This window comes from Nicotiana tomentosiformis, chromosome 11 (genome assembly GCF_000390325.3).
Source record: "Nicotiana tomentosiformis chromosome 11, ASM39032v3, whole genome shotgun sequence".
Lineage (NCBI taxonomy): Eukaryota > Viridiplantae > Streptophyta > Magnoliopsida > Solanales > Solanaceae > Nicotiana > Nicotiana tomentosiformis.
This window is the reverse complement of record NC_090822.1, coordinates 104,675,025-104,698,593: the sequence shown is the minus strand read 5'-3', so window position 1 is coordinate 104,698,593 and position 23,569 is coordinate 104,675,025. Positions and strand designations below refer to the sequence as shown.

The 23,569-nt window shown below is 35.4% G+C and overlaps 2 protein-coding genes and 1 non-coding gene across 3 annotated transcripts; 1 reads left to right on the top strand and 2 right to left on the bottom strand.

Moving 5' to 3' along the window:
* Nucleotides 1-2,995: 2,995 nt before the first annotated feature.
* Nucleotides 2,996-3,124, bottom strand: LOC117277405 (small nucleolar RNA snoR86). Its single transcript, XR_004507702.1, has one exon. It is a non-coding gene; the product is annotated as a small nucleolar RNA snoR86 (small nucleolar RNA).
* A 67-nt stretch (nucleotides 3,125-3,191) lies between these two features.
* On the bottom strand, nucleotides 3,192-5,593 carry LOC104098964 (large ribosomal subunit protein uL1z). Its single transcript, XM_009605820.4, has 6 exons — nucleotides 5,483-5,593; nucleotides 5,277-5,315; nucleotides 4,920-5,139; nucleotides 3,864-4,029; nucleotides 3,558-3,763; nucleotides 3,192-3,445 (listed from the first exon to the last, which is right to left on the bottom strand). Exons 2-6 carry the CDS (start codon nucleotides 5,279-5,281, stop codon nucleotides 3,392-3,394), a joined length of 651 nt encoding a protein of 216 aa, XP_009604115.1. The 5' UTR covers nucleotides 5,282-5,315; nucleotides 5,483-5,593; the 3' UTR covers nucleotides 3,192-3,391.
* Nucleotides 5,594-12,864: 7,271 nt separating this feature from the next.
* Nucleotides 12,865-22,017, top strand: LOC104098963 (cytochrome b-c1 complex subunit 9-like). The gene is made up of 3 exons (XM_009605819.4): nucleotides 12,865-13,149; nucleotides 13,306-13,353; nucleotides 21,700-22,017. The coding sequence occupies exons 1-3, from the start codon at nucleotides 13,027-13,029 to the stop codon at nucleotides 21,745-21,747; spliced, it is 219 nt and encodes a 72-aa protein (XP_009604114.1). The 5' UTR covers nucleotides 12,865-13,026; the 3' UTR covers nucleotides 21,748-22,017.
* Nucleotides 22,018-23,569: the final 1,552 nt, after the last annotated feature.

The window sequence follows — 23,569 nt, the reverse complement described above, 5'->3', positions numbered from 1 at the left end:
TAACTTTAAGCCAAACGACCCCAAATATTAGCCACTTTCACTTTTACAGTTTTACTGGCCGGCATGGCTGAATTGTAAGTGTTTACTCTCGTATATGCACTATTTTTTTCTAAAAAAAGAATTAGGTACACCAACAAATCATTATTTTCTTTCGAACAACTTTTTATATTGTCATTTTTGTATGCTTCACTTAAAGCAACGTAACGAATTAAATTAGATTTCCATACTGAAAACAAATTGAGGGAAAAAAGGAAAATAAATGAGGAAAAGAAAAAAAACTTACATAGTTCAAGGCTTCAAGCTATATAAACTAATGTTTTACTAGTAACACAAAAGCGTCTTCTTTTTTTTTTTATTTCTAACTTATTGCTCTAATTATTTTTTCTCCTTTGAACTTTGGATCATTGGACTCAAGAAGTTAAAATCTTGAAATACATGATTGCGAGCTTTTGACAATATAATTTTGATACAGAGAAAGGGCAGAAAATTTTAAATAAACTAAGTTAAGTCCAAGTCAAATCTCACGGATCAAGTTAATATTGCTATTACAAACCAAAAAAAAATTAATAAAAAAAATAGAGAATATGGCTTTTGCAATGAGTCCTGTTGAGGAATATGCCCAGAAAGTAACAAAAATTTTTAGTAAAAAGAATCTCTCCCAAAGGCTCATGAAAAAAACATGCACAATCACAAACAAAAGAGAGTACAAAGAGGTACCAACAACTCAGTGTTTGAGTAACGTGAAAATCACATGATTTTCCCTTGTATTTTTAAGAGTTAGACTTTTACATATTGTCGTGTAAAAATATTTATACAATCATGCTACATATAAAAATTAGAAGAAATCTTTTATGATAAATATAAATTAATAACATGATAAAAACGGTATATGATCATGCTATAATAGGTTAAATTGCACCTGGGGGCAAATATAAAATTTGAATTTAATAGATTCGACCTTAAAAATATTATCATTAAACTTGTTGCACTTCTAGAATAATGAGTTTAAACTTAATATTTTTTAAAAATTTAATAGTATGTTGTTACATAAGTACATACTCTGTATTCCTTGTTTAAAATGGAAAGAACAAATTATCATAATTAGATAATGTTGTTGGGACTGAGTTAGTTTTGGCAATCAAAACAAGTGTGCTGCTTGAGTTCACCTTAAGCCAATAATAAAAAATAAGCAGTTGCCAATAATAAAAAATAAGCAGTTGAACTTCAATTACTATTAAACCCAATTAGTGACTAATGGTAGGGTCATGTGTTCTTTCATACCCACTAGGAGCTGCCTAACTTCTCTATTGCCTAAGCTTAAGGGCCAAATTCTGGCGCACCTAAAACAAGAACAATTTTGCCATTTTTACTCTTGGAGAATTAAAAAGTAATTGGTTCATTTTTGCAATCGAACATGTCAATTTATGCTTAAAATTATTATTGAAATGGGTTACATCTCTTTGATTATTTTCATATATCACTACTTCTGTAAAAGTTACCCAATCTTTGGCTTAGGGGTATAAATATTTGACCGTAGGATTAATTTATTCAATCAAGATTTAGATTTATGCCACCTGAACATACTTAAAGATGAAAGGGATTACCTCGCATTTCTTCTTCTTCTTTTTTTCCCTTTTTCTTGGAGGGAGGAGGTGCTAATATGGGGTGCAAATGGAGAACCAGCAATCCCAAACGAGGAAATTTGCTGGTTAAAAAACATTTATTGGAAAAGTTTGCAGTTTTAGTTTTCAGTAACCAGGACAAAAGAGCTCTAACATAGCAGCTGAGAAGTATACTTCTCTCCTATTCTTCTAACTATAAATGTCTTTTATTTTGTCGACACATCCCTGCTGTATAATGTATGTACCCAAAAGTTCAAGTGCATCATTGATGTCTAGACTAACAAGAAACATCCTTAATTTTTTGAAATTTTTGCACATTTGGCCAAACGCTAAAAATGAACAGCAAATCATACACTAGCCTCCTCCTCCTGAAAAATTAAAGAGTGAAAAAAAGCAAAAACCGCAAAGAGTCCTAGTTTAAGCAAAAAACTACTGCAGACTTAGCTGTTGAACCAAACTGCACAACCAGAAAACTATTGAGCTGTGATTTGTGCACATTCTGAAAATTAGCTGAATCGAAAATAATACAGTTTCACATAACTTTGGGAAGAAAAAGGCCAGCAGTTTGAATAGAAGTTTCGTATGATTTGTTAAGTTGCTACGTCGGGCGAAATTCAAAAATAGTCAGATTTACAAGTGGTAATTGAAAAATAGCTACAGTTTCAAAAGTAATCAAAATTTAGCCACTTTTCATGTAAAAATAAATCTGAACGAAAACACTGTTCAAAATCCGAAAAATATTCCAGCATAATATACTGGAATTCGAATTTTTTACATGTGAACTTCCTGCATAATATACTGATCCAGTATAATATGTTGGAAATCAATACACATATGCTCCAATCTACAGTATATTATGCTGAAACTTTTCGTGTGCTGGAGTTCCAACATAATATGTTGGAAATTCATACACAGGTGCACCAATCTCCAGTATATTATGCTGGAATTTTCAGTGTTGCAACAAAATAATGACTATTTTTCAATGACTTTGCAAATAGAGGCTATTTTTCCATGACCAATCCAAAATCTGGCTAGCTCGTGCTATTTACATGAACTCCGTGTTTCGTGTTAGATAAGAAAAAATGAGGATGCACTTCTAGTTTCGACTACACAACACGGGTGTTTTCAATCACAAATTCACTTCCTAAACAGATGGACCTCAGCTTGATGAAAAAAATACAATATTATAAAAATCTAGCACCACGAACAATAGTCTTACCATTGGCACAACTTTCATAGGAAGTTTAGGAGGCTCCAGCAATAAGCCTAGTTGGTAAACTTCTTTATCACTGGAAAAGAGGAACTATTTTTTTCTAATACTGATTAGTTATAGTAATTGCAGCAAAAATAAGACAAGTATGAGACGTGGAAGAAATGTAGCGACTTGTTCGAGGCCATAGTCAACACAAGATGATTTTGAAAGGCACGGAGAATCGCTAATTCGTAAAAATTGCCAACCTTCAATGCAAGTATGCGTCATTGTTTGTGAGACGCTCTTGCTCTGCTAATTGGCTTTCTCAGGAATAAACCAAAAGAAATACTACTAAACATAGTGAATAGAGATCATCATGCAAAAGAAATCCTCGTTCATAAAAATAAGAGAAAAATTAACATTACTAACATCTCTTAAAAAGGAAATGTCTGGCAAAACAATCCCTATAATGATATTACATTAAAACCATTATCCAGGATGATAGACTATTCAAAATTTTCATCAGTAACTCTTACAAGCAAAATGCCCAAAAAGTTGCAACATTTAGACAACCATCTTAAAAGACGCGCTGTGTCTTCCCCATTGTGCTCTTCAAGTACAAGCACCTCACCTGTTGTGAAAAACAATTAAACCGGTCAATAAAAGAAAACACAGCAATCTGCATCAGACAATAATTCAAAGGTAAATGCAGATGTCTAAACTGAGTTGTGAAATGGACTTACATTTTGCCAATTCTTCTTTAGCAATGAGACAAGGAAGTTCACACTCATTTGCACATTCTGGAATATTTGTTTCTCCTCCATATCAAGATTTCCAACAGCAACACCCATGCAAAGCACCTTCTTCAATTGGAACTTAATTGTAGCCTTGGTTTCATTAACCTTAGACTCAAGTGACTCCTGGTGGGAAACAAGGCTAGGAAATTTACCTGCATTCACAAGGAACCAGGTAAGAGATCTTAAACAGGGGCTTGATCAATAGCAAACCACCTCAAGAAAGAACAAAATTTAGAGAGTTAAAGTACTTGCCAGCCTTGTTCAGACCGGGACCCAAGAGACGAGGAATCTGCTTGATGACAGATTCCGAGGCCAAGAAAGCATGGTACTTCTTGGCAAGCTTCTTAACTAGCTTCTTGTTCTTATTAAGCTTCTTGAGGCTTTCCACATCCATGTACTCCAACCCGATCTTTTCGGCCTGCAAACAAGTGTGGAAAGTTGAGATTATCTCCCTAAAAAAACTAACAGTTCAAGTACAATTCATCTAACAGTAGCATTTATAATTTTCTATAATTAGTACTCACAGAATTTACCATCAAATCCAAAAATACAAAATCAACATCATAAGGCTAAAAATTGACATCCTACTAATCAGCAGTCTCACAAAACTTGCAGAAGCAACAAGCAGATTTACCCTTGCAACTAATGGGACTTCAGATGCCATTGCATTTTAAGTTGTGATGCAATCATGCAATTACATTTCTACACCAGCAAATGTATCACAGACTAGAAGAGAACACGCAGAAACCAAGTTAGAAAGACAAGCTAACAAACAAAGCTAGAGAAAAACATCCAACCCTGTGAAAGCCACATTTTGACTGTGATTCCACTCTTTTTAACTGCTCTTGAACTGTTAGGCAATCATGACTGATGATAACATCACCATGACCATCACAAATACAGAACCATGCATGAAATTTTAAATTTTCACCTCATACTACAAAATATGAAGACCCAATTGGCAATAATACAATCAACGCATTCTCAAAATAATTTTTCCAAGTAATAACAATATGAACAGCTTGATAAGTAATTGACACAGAAACTCATCAGTCTATATATGAATCTCATCTTGTATGCTAAAAAGAAATGATGATATCAAGGGCATCAAGGGAAACCCACTCAGAAGTAGCATAAACACCACTCAAATACTTTATTTTTATAACTGAGAACTCAATGGATAATGTGCCCACCACCCTACCCTTTTCCACTTAAATACCAAGCTTTTGCTACCAAATACTTACGAGGTAAAAAAGAATCAAATCAAGCTTAGATGTAGCCATTAATTAACGCGAAAAGGAGGATTACCTCCTCCACATGTTGAGCATCTCCGAGCATGCAAATCTTCATCTTAGGACGAGGAATGTGAGGCAGTTTCACAGATCCACTGAAACGCTTGTCCTTTTGGGGATCATAGTTCTTAAGCCCAATCTGGAGCTCAATTGTCTCTGTGAACTTCCTCTTCTTTTCATTGCAATCATTCTTAATTACAGAGATTGCTTCTCTTAGGGCATCACTCTGAAGCTTACTGTAGCAAAATTAAAATTCAACTAATTTAACGCAAAATACTCAACAAGACATAACAATAAAAACAAAAATCAACTACTTCATTAACGTTCTTAGCAATAATTTATTAAGTAGCCAGCAAATAAGATTAAAAATTACCTCATGTCTCAAGCACTTCTCTTTTACCTTCTAAATTCACTGGTGCCAATCAAATAAGATTAAAAAATCAGTATTCCAGCTAGAAATTAGCGATATTTTCAATGTATTTTAGGCAGCCAAACAAAACACTTGCAACATTAATCTTTAGATTAAAGTTTAAGACCGTACAAATGGTGAATGCGTTTGTGAGAGGGAGGAAGAGGTACCTGTAGGAGAAAACCCTAATTAGGGTTTGTGAGCGCCGTTCGAGTGACGAATGGTGAGTTAGTTCAGTGCTATATAACTGAAAATTTTATGGGCTATATACAAAGTATGTTGGGCTTGGTAAGATGGATTAGAGAACCTGGGCTATTAAATGACGCTACAACCCAATTATCAGCAGGCCCATATAAACTTTGCATCAAATAGACACCTGTAGTTGCAGAAAATTCTATTCCTGACCCCTACTCTACTATGAATTTTCATCTACACACTTCTAATTGTTCAAACAAACTACTTTAAGAGATTTATAGCTCGTTTGACTAAGCTGCAAAAATCAGCTTATTTTGATAAGTATTTTTTTCCCAAAAATACTTTTTGGTGAAAGCAATTTGTGTTTGACTAATTAATTTGGAAAACACTTTTGAGCTGCAATTAGTGTTTGGCCGAGTTTTGAAAAACTGCTTCTAAGTTATTTTTCTCAAAAATGTTTTTCAAAAAAATGCTTTTGGAAAGAAGCTGTTTTTTTCTTTTCTCCAAAACTGCTTCTGTTTCTCCTCAAAATCACTTTTTTTCCTTTCAAAATCTTGGTCAAACACCTTAATTTTAGAAGAAAAAAACACGTTTGACCAAAAGAAAAATATTTTTGCCTCAAAAGAAGCTTGGTCAAATAGGCTATTAGTCTTGGTGATCATGGAGTGTGTTTGTCAATCGCAAATATGATACCACCATGTTGGAAAATAATAGAATTTTTCCAAGTAATATCGGAGTCAAAACTACTAAAATCCCTTGTCACGTTTTATTATTTATCCATTTTTTCTATAAAGATGTTTACCCTCTCTTCTCTCTTCCTCTTCATCTTTCTCTCCACATCTCTCTATTGTCGTTTCTCTCTTTTATCTCGTTATCATCTTAATTATTTATTTTTATTGGGAGTTTTTTGCAAGTAATTTTCCCTTCTTGAGTTTGTTGGCTTTGGTTTAAAAAATAAGATTGCGTCGCTACAATTGTTGAAAAATGATCAACTGAACGCCCTTCAAAAATCGGATATATAATTTAAATATAATATTTAGAAAATTCCTTACTTTCCAATTGCATGTACTAGAGTCTAACATTCACTTGGGTATGTCATGAACGTCGAGTTAAACTATCAACTTATGTATATTCTCATATGGTACTATATAGGTCAAAATCTGTCTCAAGGAAATTCGACATGAAGTGGTATTACGAAAAGTAAATTGGCTGAGATCGATTAGTAAACGGCAAGGCTCAAAGTCGAGCAGTCAATAACGGCCGAGGTCAAGTATTAGGGGCAGTAGCAACAGCTAGTTTTGCAATAGGATCTTTAGGAGAATATCCCACTGAATATTCTATGTACTTATACTTTTAGGGTTAACTAGGGATATGTCTCATATAAATAGAAAATGAGATAAGGTGAAAGACATGCAATATTCTCTTATAAGAACACTCTTTGAAAAGAAGACTTTCTCCCTAAATAAAATACAAACACTATATCTCTAAAGAGATTCGATTGTCTATTATTCCACACTTTTCCATCAGATCCGAGAATAGTTTCAATATCCTAGTATTTATCTATCACTCATCATTGTCAGAAGGAGGAATCATCCACCCCATTTAATATTGGGTAAATTATTTTTCTTATTTACTTTAATGTCATTTATTGTTATTTATTGCTCAATATTCTCTTGTCATTAATCATCTTGAAACATTTAATGTATACCGCATTTAATCTCCTACCAACATTGTTCTACGTTATTTGTGTTAACCGATTATAGATCTGAAATTATTATTACTAACTAAGTTTAACCCCTCGTTACATAAAATTAATTAGTTTAATCAAGAGTTTACGCTTTTTGGTCAAACAGGTACACCACCATCTCTTCCACTCATCTGGTGTATATCCGGTGAAGCTATTATTTACCTTGCATATAATACTCTTGAAAAAACATTCATGAGGATGCTTCTTAAGGTATTAACCATGCTTATTTCATGGCCAAAAAAAAAAGGCATCAAATATCAAATTTTGGGGACTATAAAATTAGAGTGGCTTGATAATATTTTCATGAGTATTAATATACTGGTAGTTTATTACTTGCCAGATGTCGATGCATTACTTGGTATTAGGGCGGAAAAATGTGGTATTTTTGTTTCGTAGCATTACTTATACCAAACCGATAACATGTGTGTTATAATCTATGTTATAAAATAATTTATGCAAAATAAAACAGAAACAGAAATATAAATATCATAATTAAAAGTTCTGTGCCCAACAGAAAACTGTGTTTTCTTAAATAATTTAATCTTCTTACTGAACATCTATTATGTAATGTCGGCAATGGAAATAACAGAATTTCGTCGAACCCAACAAACGACAGTAAATCACACTAATGCTTTGAAAAAATAATGCAGAAGTGAAAGGGGAGGATTTTCAGAATTTTGGTAGGTGAAAAGGAGGCTATTCCTCAGTATTTATAGCCAACAATGTGGGGTTCAACAAGTGCCAAGATACATGTTCGTTTGAGAAGGTGTCTATTCGCCATAAATTAATTTTTTGTTAGGCGCAAATCTGACCGTTGAGAAAATTACCGCCGCAAATTTTGAATTAAAATATTCTGAAATATCAGAAAAGAAAACAAATAACTGAAAAACGGGAAATAAATTTGGTCCAAAAAATTTATCAATCAATTCCAAAGCCAAGCCGAGCAAGCGTCGACGACGGCGCGAGACACCACTTCTTCTCAACTCTTTAAGAGCTAGAAGATGTGCGATGAGTGATAAAGTGCATTAGCAAAAGGAATTCTTCAAACTTTTCATTTTTCTCCAAATCTTTTTCCATTCACACCTCTTTATTTAAATTAGATTAAAAAAACCCAACAATTTGTAGCTACATTTAGGGTGTATCAGGAGCTATCATAATTTTTTAGGAATTACTTGTGTTAAATCATAAACTGTAGATAAGATTATATACATTCTAGGGAGGTACAATAAATTTGTTAGGGGCATTATACGTGCTATTGTATTATCCTTAGAAGAAATAATAAAGTCACATGTCCGCATAGCTACATAGTATTTGCAAAGTATTTATATGTTTAGTAATTAGTCTAAGAACCTATATATTTTTGTCCAATCATCTAATTTTCTGAATTTACTTGCTCATTTAAGTTAGCTCATTTTGATCTATGTGAGATTTACCAGTGTTGTTACTATTGGTCACTAAAGTGGTAATAGAACCATAAGGTTTCAAATTTAAAATCTAGTAGAGGCAAGAAACTTTAGGTGATTTCTTTTTATTTGGTGGTGGTGGTGAGAATTACAAGATACCATATGAAATAGTCAATATGCATACTTGACTCGAACACAACTGACTCTTTAAAAATATTGTTGTTAGTATTGAGAAATTGCCGAAAGATTGAACTATACCTTGCTTATTGCGGCAAGCTTGTAACTCAATACTGTGAGCTCCAGACGATCAAAAAGTGATCGATATGCTCGAAAATTGATCTAGGACTATACACACAAGGAAGTCGGAAGGAAGAGCATAGTAGGAGGTCGAGACTTAAAAATAAGCAGTCACCCAATCCTTTTCAAAATTAAGAGTATATCAAGAGCAAAGTTTTAACATGTTATTTGAAACCCTTTCTACATGTATTACATGGCACAATTATAATCGTTTCCACATGTCAGAAATAGCTTTTTTAACGTCAAGCAATAAATTCACAAGCATGAGACTGTGTATTTGGACGCTTGTTACTTTCATAAGAGGGTTACTGCCAATATAAAGATTGCCCCGAGGTGATCAACTCGGAGCAGGAACACGGCGATGGAACGATATATACAACAAATAGAATGTCGTGAGCTTCCTCAATTTACATTATAAACAGTATGTGCATATCTTTAATGTATTCTATGCGTTAATTATCTTTTATGTATATTGCTTACTTAAGAATTTAAGTGGATATCATAGTTCTTATCAGTGTTTTAAAAGGCGTAGACGTAAGGCGAGACGTTTTACATATGTCTTAACGGGGCGTAAATCTCGAGACACGGGGAGTAAGCTCCATAGGTTTTCAATTTTTAATATTTTATAAAATAATATAATGGCAGTAAATATTTATAAACAAGTAAAATTACATAAAAATTGAAGAAAACTATATATATGTGTGTGTTTCATCCCCACACAAAATTAATCAAAACAATCTAGTATACGCTACTTACAAGCACAAGTAATTTGAGTCTAAAAGAATAAAGTTTCCTATATGAAGAAAATAAAAAGGATGATTAACCCCCAATTTGAACTTTGAATTTGCTGATATGAATGAGAATATAGTTCTCTTTGTATTTGTAAAAAAATTAAATATTCGTTGCTTTTGGGAGATATTAGCAGACTAACGGACAAGATAAAAAATTGGAAAAGACCATGAATTAGGGCTTAAATCAATAAAAAAAGATTTTAACTTTTAAATTTAATACGTTTGAGTAATTACCAAACCGACTTTTGAGAATTTAGGTATTATATGAAGGTCTTATTCAACAAATTTTGTTTTAATTTGAAAAGGTCTCTAGGGCTTACTCCTCACTAAAAAAACGCGTCTCGAACGCCCGGGCATACGTCCCGAACGTCTGGGCGTACGCCCCAAATTGCTGGTTGTACGCCTCTTGAGACTTTCGCCTCACACCATCGCCCCAGGGCATTTTTGGTACGCCTCGTCCCGGGGCTCACCCCAAAAACTCTTTTTAAAACAATAGTTCTTATTATTAGCTCATTATTGATGATTTCTTTTGTTTTGTGATGAGCCCAACCAAATATTTGATATGCTGGACGTGAATATTTGAAGGCTATGGCAAAATCAATCACCAAGCTAAAATTATATCACAAACTCAGTTCCAATCCACTTTTCGAACCATCAATTTCGGCAATTCAAGCGCTAACAAGAGGATATGACGTAACTTTTTCTTTTGATAAAGCAATATGCTTGCACATTAAATGTCTACTTTACTGTCCACTTCATTTGAAATAATTTAGTTCAGTGAATATAATAATTACTACTCGTAAGTGACTAATTTCCCTTGACTTGTTCAAACAATATAGTAGTATAGGGAGAGGAAGAGGGACTTGCAATCGACTTAGAAAAGACGTACGATAAAGTCCCGAAGGAGGTTTTGTGGAGATGTTTGGAGGTTAGAGGTGTACCTGTTGCCTACATTAGGATGATTAAGGACATGTATGATGGAGGGAAAACCCGAGTGAGGACGGTGGGAGGGGACTCAGACCATTTTTCGGTCATGATGGGGTTGCACTAGGGGACGACACTCAGCCCTTTTTTGTTTGCCATGGCGATGGACGTTGTGACGCGCCACATCAAAGGGACGTGCCATGGTGCATATTATTTGCAGATAATATTGTATTGATTGACGAGACGCGATGCGGTGTGAACGTGAGGTTAGAGGTGTGGAGGCAGACCCTGGAGTCTAAAGATTTCAAGCTGAGCAGGACCAAGACAGAATATTTGGAGTATAAGTTCAGTGGTGTGACTCTAGAAGGGGAAGATGAGGTAAGGCTGGATTCGCAAGTCATTTGTAGGAGAGGAATTTTTAAGTACCTTGGGTCTATTATTCAGGGGGATGGGGAGATTGATGAAGATGTCACACATCGTATTGGGGCATGATGGATGAAACGAAGACTCACTTCTGGTGTTTGTGTGACAAGAAAGGCCCACCAAAACTTAAAGGTAAGTTCTACAGAATAGTGGTCATACCGAATATGTTGTATGGGGTTGAGTGTTGGCCTTTGAAGATCGCACATGTCTAGAAGACGAAAGTAGCAGAGATGGATGTGCGGGCACACCAAGTTATAGGATTAATAATGAGGTTATTCGCGACAAGGTGAGTGTGGCCCCTATTGAGGACAATATACGGGAAACGATGCTTATGTGTTTTGGACATGTGATGAGGGGGAGTACAGATGTCCCGGTGAGGAGGTGTGAGAGGTTGAATTAGAGGGCCTACGGAGAGGTAGAGGTAGGTCGAAGAATAAGTGGGGAGAGGTGATTAGGCAAGACATGGCGCAACTTTAGCTGACCGAGGACATGACCCTCGATAAGAAGGTGTGGAGGTCGAGGATTAGGGTAGCAGGGTAGGTGGTCTAGATTGTTCATACCGATAGTATTAGTACGCACTCTCGCATTCTGTTGGTGGTAGGTTTCTTTGACTACCGTCGTTTTCTTTCATTTTGATCATCTCATTATCATATTATTCTTATGTTGCTTTTACATGTCTTTTTGGTGTTGTCCCTCCTTGTATATCTTTTAATTAATATTGTGCTTATGTTTTCCTGAGCCAAGTATCTATTGGAAACAACCTCTTTACCTTTACAAATGTAAGGATAAGGTATGCGTACACACTACCCTCCCGATCCCATAATGTGGGATAATAATGGATATGTTATTTTTGTTGTTGTTCAAATTAGGGGTGGGCAAAAAATCCGAATTTCGAATTCCGAACAGAACCGAACCGAACAAAATTAATTGGTATTTCGGTTTCGATTTTTTCGGTATATTTCGGTACAAAAATTACAGTATTTCGATATTTCGCTACGATATATGGTATTGAGTTTTTGATATTTCAGTATACCAAAATATCGAAATACTGTAATTTTTAAGTTCAAGCCCAACTATATTTTTATTTTCCAGCCCAATAACCAGCCTAAGCCCAACACCCCTTTTTATGTGAAGAATACTAGTTTTGTCGGTTATAACTGGATGATAAAGATTCAAGTGGGGTAAGATTCAGTACAAGATTCAAGTGGGGTAAGATTCAGTGAAAGCATGGTTTTGAGTCTGTGTTGCACTAGTGAACTTCGTGCTTATCGTTGCTTTATTATGATATACTTCTTTCAATTTGAGGCTTTTCTGGCGAATTGGCCAAAGAAAGTGGCTCCTAAAATATTTTATCACTGTATGTTCTGATGCCTCCACGGTAAATATATTTACCAAAGTAATATGTGGGATATTATCTATATAAAATTAGCACATCGAAACCGTTATCCAGTTATTCCAGTCCACTGTTCACTTTATTTATATCATTTATTTCGTTAATGTATCAAATCGAAACTGTACCGAAACCAAAATAAGAAATACCGAACCGTATCAAACCGAATATCAAATTAAAATTTTTAAATACCGAATCGAAGTAACGAACACCCACCACAAACTTCAAAAAATAATATTGCAACAACCAACAGAATAAAGAGGCAAAATAAGGGTGACAAAATAGCCCCAAAAAAAGGAAATACTAAGACTTTTCTTAAAAGAGAAACAGCGGTCCAAAAGTCTATCCGTCTAAAGTAAACACAGCCACAAACCGGCCGGGTCGAATGAAAACCCCAAACCGACCGGGTCGAGCTAGGTTAATATACAGGGGTAAAAAAGCTTTGTTTTCAGAACAAAGTCCATGCTATTATCCCATTTCTCCACATTTCTTAAAAAAGTAGCAGATCTAAGCAAACCCCAGAAAGAGATTTACTATTAGGAAAATGGAGGGGACATCAGCTAGAAGAAGCGGTGGTGGCGTTATGGAAGGATTTTACAGACTTATTATGCGCCGTAACTCTGTCTATGTTACCTTTGTCATCGCCGGCGCTTTACTCGGCGAACGGGTCTGTCTTTTCTCTTGTGTTTTTTTACATTTTTGTGTAGATTTCGGTTTATTTCAATCGGATCTGAAAAATTTGGATCAGTTTAACGGATTTAATAACCCAGATGGGTGTGGCTCAGTTTGATGTGTTTCTTAATCTCTATCTTGTTGGTTGCAGGCGGTGGATTATGGGGTTCATAAGCTCTGGGAGATGAACAATGTTGGGGTATGAACAATTTCCTTTTTTTTAATTGTCTTTTTTGACATTCTTCTGTGTATCTTGTTTATTGAATTTTATTGTGTTTAATTTTTTGCGTATTTTTACTGTGGTATTGTGGTAGGGGCCATTTTATTTCATTTGAGAATGGTGTCTTAATAGGTTGCAGCTAATCTTGCATATTATGTGTAGGGCATGCCCATTTTCTAATTATATGGATAGGCTGTTTCTTGATTATTTTGAAGTTGTTGTGCCTCACCGTACTTTATTGTTCTTATGATGCATCTTTTCCATAGACTAGATTTTGTGAAACAAAGGAAGATGGTAGTAATGAATGAATTTTCCCAAAGCCATAGGCCAATAGCCTTAGGGGTCGTTTAGTTTGAAGCCAAATTATGCTGAAATTAGTTATGATGTGATTAGTTATACTGGGATTAGTTATACCAGGATTAGTTATCCTGGTATTATTTCTTATTGATTGTTTGCTATGTTATATTAGTCCTAGGCTAAGTTGCTCGGACACGGCAATTTGGATGCCTTACCCGTGTCGACACTGACACGGTAAGGGTGTGGGATCTGTGTCGGATTCGGTCAGACAAGATCGGGTGCGTTGACCAAACAGAGAAGGAAAAGGTTTTATGCTTAAAAAAAACAGAGACGTGGAAAAGAATTTGTTGGGGAAGAAGACTAAGGAAAGAAGAAGAGGCGAGTGCAGATAGACGAAGAAGACAGAGACAAATTAGGATATGCTTTTTGAAAAGTGATATGCTTTCTTCTTGAAAAGTGATATGCTTTTTTGGAGAATGATATGCTTTCTAGCTGTCATGGCCGTGTGCAAACCTTTTTGTCTCGTGCCCACCACTATCTAACTTTTTATATTTGATTTACTCTTATTTATTTATCTCGGGCCCACCACTATCTAACTTTTTATATTTGATTTAGTCTTATTTATACATTTCAATTGACCATAAAAGGACACGTTTTTCTTTATCCCAAAAAACTATACGTGGAGTTTGCTTTGAAATCTTTAAGCTTTTGATTCTTTTGACTATGTAAAATAAGAGAATAGTAGCAAAAACACGAATAAAGAAGAAATTCACATTTAACAAGTTATAGGTAAGTACTCCACATAATTTAGAGATATTTATTTTTAGCCGGATCCCCGCACCCGTGTCTGTTCTAGGATCCGTATCCCCGAATCTTAAAATTTCCATCTTAAAGGATCCGACCTCTAGATCCGCACCTGTGTCGGACACCCGTACCTGTGTCAGAGCAACTTAGATCCTAGGATTGTCAATTTTACTGCTTTATCTCGGGATAACTTATCCCGGGATTACTATTTCACCTCCTGGCATGTATAAGTTATTCTGTACTATTTTTTATTCTGGGATAACTTATCCCACGATAGTAACCAAACAAGGGATGAGGCGGTACTAAATTTTTATCCCAGAATTATTTTTGCTTATACATCATACCAATCGACCCCTTAAAATATACCATCATACAATTCTATAAATTGATTAAGAATCTCAAAGAACAATCTTGAGTTCTTTTGGGTGAGTTGTGATTATGTCTCAAGTTTAAATGATGTATTGGTTAAGTGCTATAAATGGATTAGTTCCCTTTTCAACGATGAAAGGTGGTTCTACCGTAGGTGTCTGGTACAATTTTTGCAGCTTGCATTAGGTGCTTTCACCTCCTTTGAGGTGATTGTTAGGTGGCTCAAGTGTTTGAGCAGTTAGAAGCTTGTATTCCCTCTATCCCATGTGATAGAAACGATTACCCACTTCACAAGACTAATTAAGAATTTTAATCTACCACACTATATACCTTAGTCACAAAATGATGCTTCTGGTTTTCAGTGTCAAATCATATCTCACTCACGCGCGCGCGCACACACACACACACACTATAACCATTACTTAATCTCTAACCTTATCTGAAGAAATGTGTGTCAAATTAAGGGTGTGGCCTTGCGGGTCAATGTGGTGGAATGAAAACCATGAGAGACTAGAGTCTAAATCTTAGCGAAGATGAAAATGTGGGGTATTCCTTCCAATTTGCTTAAGCTTTGTGGGAAGAGTTATCCGATACCTTTGTTGGTGGGAGGTAGCAGGAACCCGGAGAAATAGTTGTGGTGCATGCAAGTTGGCCGGGCACCATCGTTATACAAGGATACTTGTCTCACATAGAAACAAGATAAGTAGACTATTTTTCGGGTCACATTTTTGAAAGATTCAATAAGGGCGGTTGCTTGATTTAGGCTTCCGTAACTGGGGCATGCATCAACAAATGTTCTCTCTCATTCTCTGTTGAGCATCGTTTTTGGCTTGGTTGTATGCACGAATGTCACTGATATTGTGTTGTCAATGAATATCCTAAAAGCGCCTAAATATATGCCAGCTTTCTTGTTTTACGATGTTACTTTGTCTATTAATATACTGAAAAGAAAAGGCAATTCAAGTCTTAGTTGGATGTGATCAGACGCAACGTGTCTTTATCTTGTCCTTGTTCAGTTAGCAATTTTTTTTGGGGTGAATTGATGTAGATTGCCAATTGAACTAACGAAACTTTCAAATGCATGTGAGGCCTTTCAACCTAAGTTGCTCTGACACGGGTACGAGTGTCCGACACGGGAAAAATTTTAAGATTCGGGGATACGGATCCTAGAACAGACACGGGTGCGGGGATCCGGCTAAAAATAATTCAAAAATAAAAATAAAAATATCTCTAAATCATGTGGAGTACTTACCTATAATTTGTTAAATGTGAATTTCTTCTTTATTCGTATTTTTGCTACTGGTCTCTTATTTTACATTGTCAAAAGAATCAAAAGCTTAAAGATTTCAAAGCAAGCTCCACGTATAGTTTTTTGGGATAAAGAAAAACTTATCCTTTTATGGTCAATTGAAATGTATAAATAAGAGTAAATCAAATATAAAAAGTTAGATAGTGGTGGACCCGAGACAAATAAATAAGACTAAATCAAATATAAAAAGTTAGATAGTGGTGGGCACGAGACAAAAAGGTCTGCACACGGTCATGACAACTAGAAAGCATATCACTCTTCAAGAAATCATATCACTTTTCAAGAAGAAAGCATATCACTTTTCAAAAAACATATCCTAATTTGTCTTTGTCTTCTTCATCTCTCTGCACTCGCCTCTTCTTCTTTCCTTAGTCTTCTTCCCCAACAAAACTTTTTCCATGTCTCTGTTTTTTTAAGTATAAAACCTTTTCCTTTTCTGTTTGGTCAACGCACCCGATCTTGTCTGACCGAATCCGACACAGATCCAATACCCTTACCAGTGTCAGTGTCGTGTCGACACAGTACGGCGCCCAAATTGCCGTGTCCGAGCAACTTAGCTTTCATCCCTTCTTTTAAAGTTATAAAGTTTCTAATGCACTTTTTATTTTTTATTCTATGAGCAATCTTACTTTTAAAATTTATCAGGTAATATTATAGGGCTTGCATAATTCCAATAGTTGCTCAGAAAGGGGTATTTTAGCTGTTTTGTTCGTTGGGCTCATGTGGGTCAAACATGTACTTGACCTACTGTTTGACTATTGAGAGTTCACAAATTTTGAAAAAAGATCATTGGTAGCCTATTTTTTGAAATTAGCTTTAAGTTACCTTAGTTCTCACAAAGTGACTCATGATCACTATTAAATCACAACCCAAAATAAAGCCGGTTCATTATCAGTCTCTTGGCATATCCTTATATGAGGAATCTGGAGATGATTTTTAGCTAGCACCAGCTTTGACTTTTTGACCCTATATATGTTTGGTCATTATAAATACTTTACCTCAAGGGTGCAGAACCTGCCCTTATGATGTTAATCTCTCAACTCACGAATCCTGGTATAATGTCTTAAATATTAATGAAAAAACATGCAAGTTAAATTTGTTATAGAGAAAAGGTCAACAATTTATGTAATTGCTTAACTTGTCAAAATGAGGTGATACAACATAGGTTTAGCACAGTCGTTGACAAGTATTTACGAGTTATCATTAGATAAGATGTCGTTTATGCATGGAATTCGGAGGCGGATCCAGAATTTGAAGTTTATGGGTTCCTATAACGACCTCAAGTTAATATATAATAATAATAATTGGGTTCATAATCAAATATTTATAAATATGTAGTGATTTTTTAATGTGTGTGTGTATATATATGCAAAAGCTATTGGTTCCCATGAACCCGTAAGTGACACTTTGGATCTGCCATTGATGGAATTTACTTTGTCAACTTTATCGGGTTTGAAGTATTCATTGTGGTCTTTGACATTTTAACCTAAAACCTATTTATCCCTTTGTTATTTCTTGTCTATTTTAGTGTGCCTCTCCCGAGTAGAAGGGGTATTTTATTAACTCCTTTTTTTTTGGATAACTCAAAGCTCCATTTACTTTACACCAGAATGTGTCAAAAAATGTACATACAAAGTGAATGCATAGCCCCACCATGGTCCACGGCTAAGTTAGCCTAACTATCCATGCACATTGGTATTTTCTCTTTACACCGAAAGTTCAAATGAAACAAAAAGATTCTCTATACTTGTTATATTGTTCTTGCTTTCTGCAATGCTCTTCTATTTCTTTCATTCCAATTTGCCAAAGGGCACAGTGGTAGTATTGTCCAAGCTATGTTTCTCCCTTTGCCTTAGTTACCCTGTTCAACATCCCTCATATCATGGGATTGCCTCGATCACCCTCTTCAACATCCTCGTGCCATGTTGAAAAGTAATAATGCACGGCTCCAAAATTTGCAAAACATGTTATTATCTCCTTGCTCTTTTCATAAATGACACCAACTTACCATGATCCATCTTTGTAATTATCTGGCATTATAATGGCATCCTTAAGGGTCAAACCTTCTAATTTTCAGTGTTAATTCGGCCATTGATGTTTTTACTCTTTTGAAGCCTGCTTTACATAGTTAAGAAACTACATTAGATCACAAACAGTTATATAATTTTAAAATTTGTAAAAGAAGTGTTTGGAAAAATTGTAGTCAAAGAAATAACTCTTTGATTCCCCATATAGTAATAGTTCATAATAAAATGCGACGGATGGAGTAGCTACTATAGTGCTTTGATGTCCCATACATTCTACACCATTCTCTTATCACACCAATAGATAACTTTGTGTAGTAAGATTTTACTGTAGAAGACTTCGTTGCCCTCCCCGTTCATACCATCCTGTCCCTCCTCATACTCTATTGGGCAATTTTATTATTTAGGTGAGAATGTTTTGACCTCCTCAAATTTCTGATCCTAGATGGTCCTTCCGAAAATTTATATTCCAAGTGAGTAAGTGATCCATCCACTGGCTACCTCTCTCCAAATAGTCAACCACCTTATTTTTCCAGTCATTCACCACAACATGATACACCTCTGAAAATGCCTCCTCTAAAGTTTTTCCTTTACGTTGCATGTCTTTCCAAAAACAGATGAGCTTGCCATTACCAACTGTGTATCCGGAAAATCGACTTCTTTCCTTTGTGATATAACCTCCACTGAGAAGTGAGAGCCATCTATTACTAACTACATATTTGGCACCTGTTATTCTTCTTGTTAAAGCATTCGCCTCCTCCTTCCCCTCTCCCCTCCCGTTCTTCTCTATCCTTCAAACCTGATTCTGTTATTCTCCTTTTATCTTCATCAAAAATTATTCTCTTTTTATCGAAAATCAATTATTTCGCCAGTATCTACTTTGTCCGTTCTCCTTGTTCTTCCAATGTTTAGCTCCTACTCGTCTTCTACTGTCTCGTACTTATTTAAACATCTCCTCCATCTTTAGTATTTCTATTTTTCCATTTCATTTCTGATTTTGCCCTTTTAATCTATTACTCCAGTCACTACCTTCTTTCTTTTCCCTCCCCTCTGTGTGTGTGTGTATCTATATTATAGTGGGAGAGATTGATAGATAGATGGATAAATATTCACGTACTCCTTTGGTTCTTCTTCTTCATTTGTTTCTTTTATTATTCATTAGCTTACAAGTTTCTTTCTCTTCTCTTTTACCTTTTTTTGATTTCTCCCCTTTTCCTATATTCCGGGTTACTTCTTTTTTCTTTTTCTTCTTTTTGTGCATAAGAGTGGTGTCTGGACACTGCTTTTATATGGCTTTTTGGTACTTGTAGACGTAATTTTTGAGCCTCCCCGAAATTTTACACATTTTTAGCGCTTAGATGTTTCTTTTAGTTATAATATTTTGACTTTGCCTATTTTTGACCTTTTTGCTTTATTTTCTCTTAAAATAAAAATTACAAAAATATTTTCTTTTATTTTAGCTAATATGTATTTTATATAGTTACTTTTAATTTATCTTACTTTCCATGAAATTGAAAAATACTAATATAGTTTTGACATTTTGTTTTACAAAAGATAGTAAGAAAAGTTTCACAAAAATAGTTTTACTTAGTTTATTGTGATTTTCAAGTTGTAGGTCTTTAAGGAATACTAAGTAGAATTTAGATTTTTCTAATATGATTATTTTCTTTCTATTTTGATATTACCTATTTTCCTAGATAATTAGTAATTTATGTAACTATGTTTTAAGTTAGTCCTTAAAAGAAAAAGAAAGAATAAAAAGACAAACAAAAACAAAAGAAGAAAAAGGAAAAACGGAAAAGAAAGGAACGGGAAAAGGCAAAACCAAATTCCACTCAATTTTTGCTCACTTGCCTCACGTGAGTAGCACTCCACACACATCCCCATTTTTCATCATATACCATTTTAATTCACAAATACATACAATGCACAATTCACCTGCACATGACGAGGGGGTCCAAACGGTCTCTCAACATCGTTTCTTTCTCCCCAAGACATAATTCTAGATAGAGGATTCAATCTCATTAATTTAGGGAGAGAGGGGCAACGAACAAAGGGATATAGAGTAGAAAAGAGGGGGGAAATAACCTAGCAGTTTTAGATTCCTAGTGCCGCCGCCTCATTCTCAAGAATTCCATCTTCACAACTTTCCTTCTCCATTAAAACACCATTGGACACCACCATTTCTAGCCATGTAAGGAATACTAAAAGCTGCTGCTCCTTGTCACTGGAAAAGAAGGAAAAAAACCCATATGTTCCGTCAAACAAAAGCAAAGAACCGACCTCAACAACTTCCTCTTCGTGTCTCCATTTTGTGTAAATAGTACTGTCCCTTCTTGTCTATATTTTCATTAATGTGGTGGTTATGCTTTCCTGAGCCGAGGGTCTATTGGAAACAGCCTCCCTATCCTCACAAGGTAGGGGTAAGGTCTGCGTACACACTATCCTCCCAAGACCCCATGGTGTGGGATAATACTGGGTATGTTGTTATTGTTGTTGTAGTGGTGGTGTCTGGACAAGCTTGTACGCATCTCTACTCTTTCACTTTGATCTTGCTATCTCCTACCATTACAAGTACCTGTTACTTTGCCTTTTAATGTTATGTCAGATGTGAAAAGTTCACCAGTGTCCTCTGTTGGAATTTGAACCTTGTTTCTAAGTTTGACATTCTAACTTCGACCACAGAGGCCATCACCTTGGTGCCTCTCTATATTCCAGTAGTTTGTTTACAATTTCTTTCTTTTTTTTCCTTTTCTCTACTCCAAATTTCTCCATCGTAAAAATGACATCAGTTTTAGGGCACATTTTGCATCATCAGGGATCTTTGACAAAATAAGAATTTACTAGTGGCTTGTGGTAATTAGGGACTTGAAGAGTTGGTATCTGACTTCATGGCTAGTTGTCAAAGCTAATGAGAAGTCTCGAAGAGCTATGAGTTTCAGATTTTGTTCCTTGTGGCAGAAATGATAAATGATGTACAGAAGTATTAGCAATAAGCAGACTAGTAGGAAGAAACAGGAAAGCCTTGCTAACCTTTCCAAGAAGGCAGGAAGTTGCTTGTGAAGTCGTTGAATGCTGAATGTCTGTTCCTATTTCAGCTTAATCAGTTAGTAATTGCATTAGGTCTCTACATAAAGAACTTTTCTCGATATAGTGGAAGACTAATTAATGGAATTTTGACCTAAGGTGAAAATATCAAATCAACGTCGCCTTCAGAAAAGTTAAAACGATCTTTAGCTCTGAGAAAGCATGATGATAGTAAACCAATTCTTATCTAAAGTAAGTCTCTCTTAGATAAGCATCTTCGTATCTAAGAAGTAGTTGCCATGTCTCACTATGACAGTCTTGATATTTCTGGTTCTGTTTTCATATTTAGTTCGGAGTAGTAACTATCTCTAATCTTTTGGTCTGTTCCCATGCTAAATTTCCCTCTTGCTCCTGCTGTTCAAGAAGGTCCCATTTTAATTCAGTGTCACTGGGATTTCATCCATTTCTAACTTGTGTTCCTATTATGGAATGCAGAAGCGTTATGAGGATATTTCAGTTTTGGGACAGCGACCTGCTGAATAAAATTTCAGTCATGGAGCTTATTTGAGCCAGAGCCAGAGCCAGAATCGATTTTTCAATAATTGTTTTGCAACTTGGCTATGGTGTGGCCTTCTTTTAAATATTTGCTGTAGTGTACTTAAAATTCCCGTCATAAGGGCTTATGTGTGACACTATGGAGTGATAGGAAATAATAATTGTTATTGTAAAAGTACTTTCTTGCATTTTATATGAGAGTATGTTGACGAATTTTGAGATGTTAACTTGGGTTATAAAGTGATGATGTTAAAGTAATGGTTGAAAAGTTAATTTGATACATCACATAGTAGTTAGAGGTTTGTATAGTTTAATGAATTTGAATTCTTGAAAGCCGTAAGAGTTATATTGTATAAAGAGAATGATCTCAACATGTTGGAGTTTCTTTAATAATTGTCATCTAAATTGTAACGGAAAGAGTATAATTTGTGAAATTACAAGATCATTATCATAGAAAATGGAGAACACACCAAAGTGTAACTTCAATTTCAGAAAACAAGTAAAACCAGTCTCCAAATAGCTTCCACCATAATGTTAGTCCCTTTTCAAAATCCTTTTGGCACTTGTTCTCTCTTTCATCAGTTTGGATTCTCTTCCTTTGCTCTTTCTACAAGCTTTGGGTTTTTTAACATTTTAGCTTGAGACAGACTCACTTTAAAAGAAGCCAATCTTAACCAATTTTTTCAATTGGTGATACAAAATCATGGAGAAATGCAGAGGGACAAAGAAGAGATATCTCAAGAACGCGAGGGTGTGGCCTAGTAGTCAATGAAGTGGGTTGAGAACCATGAGGTCTCAGGTTCAAATTCCGGCTGAGGCAAAAAATATTAGGTGATTTCTTCCCATCTTTCCACCCCAAATCTTGATAGACAGAGTTACTTTATAACTGTTGCTGGTCGGAGTTACCAGCATCACCAAATCTTGTGAAAAATGAAGATTTACATTTTTAATTCCTCCAATTTTTCTATCCCAATGTTGCAAAATTATTTCAAGTATTTCAGCTGGAATAACTATGCATATTCTCGATTTTCTATTAACTCATCATCTTGTCTAATCACCTTCTAAAGCGCCAGATCTTAAATCCGTTTAAATTTTTCTACTTTGTTTTATATCAGACATTTTTCACCTCTAGCTTCCTTTGATTCGGCCAAAGATGTAATTGGTTCCAACAAGTTAGTTTCTCCAGCATACATTTGGAATAACTATACAATGGCAATTTGGCACCAATGTACAGTTTCGTGATAGATAAACCTGATTTTCTGCCAACTTGGGGACGGACTTGGCTTTTCTTAGCGCTGCTTTTACCTACAATTGCTGATTATTGTGTTTAATTAGAGTCTAAAACTTAAATGAAATTCGGTATGAGAAAACAACTCTAAGAATATATAGTAGAAGTTAGGGGCTGAAAAACCTGAATTTTGACCTTAAGGCCTGTTAAGAATTTAAACAACTTACTTTATATACATTACATCTCTGAGAACCAGTTCAGATTTATGCCGGGGCGATCAACTACAAAAGCCATTCACCTTGTAGACGATTGGTGGAGCAGTATAGGGAGAGGAAAAAAGACTTGCACATGGTGTTCATTGACCTTAAGAAGGCTTATGACAAAGTCCTGAGGGAGATGCTATGAAGATGTTTGGAGGCTAGCGGAGTCTTGGTAGCGTACATTAGGGTGATTAAGAACATGTACGAAGGTGCTAAGACTTGAGTGAGCACTGCGGGAGGAGACTACATTTCCCTGTGGAGATGGGGTTGCACCAGGGATCGACCCTTAGCCCGTTTTTGTTTGCCTTAGCGTTGGAGGTGT

Bases quoted from the DNA above. Each gene is read 5' to 3' on its own strand.
- LOC104098964 (XM_009605820.4), bottom strand. The intron at 4,030-4,919 runs GTAATCCTCCTT...ACTTGTTTGCAG, and splicing joins ATGCTCAACATGTGGAGGAG to GCCGAAAAGATCGGGTTGGA. The intron at 3,764-3,863 runs GCAAGTACTTTA...TTGTGAATGCAG, and splicing joins TCCCGGTCTGAACAAGGCTG to GTAAATTTCCTAGCCTTGTT.
- LOC104098963 (XM_009605819.4), top strand. From the start codon at position 13,027: ATGGAGGGGACATCAGCTAGAAGAAGCGGTGGTGGCGTTATGGAAGGA. The intron at 13,150-13,305 runs GTCTGTCTTTTC...TGTTGGTTGCAG, and splicing joins GCGCTTTACTCGGCGAACGG to GCGGTGGATTATGGGGTTCA. The intron at 13,354-21,699 runs GTATGAACAATT...TATGGAATGCAG, and splicing joins GGGAGATGAACAATGTTGGG to AAGCGTTATGAGGATATTTC.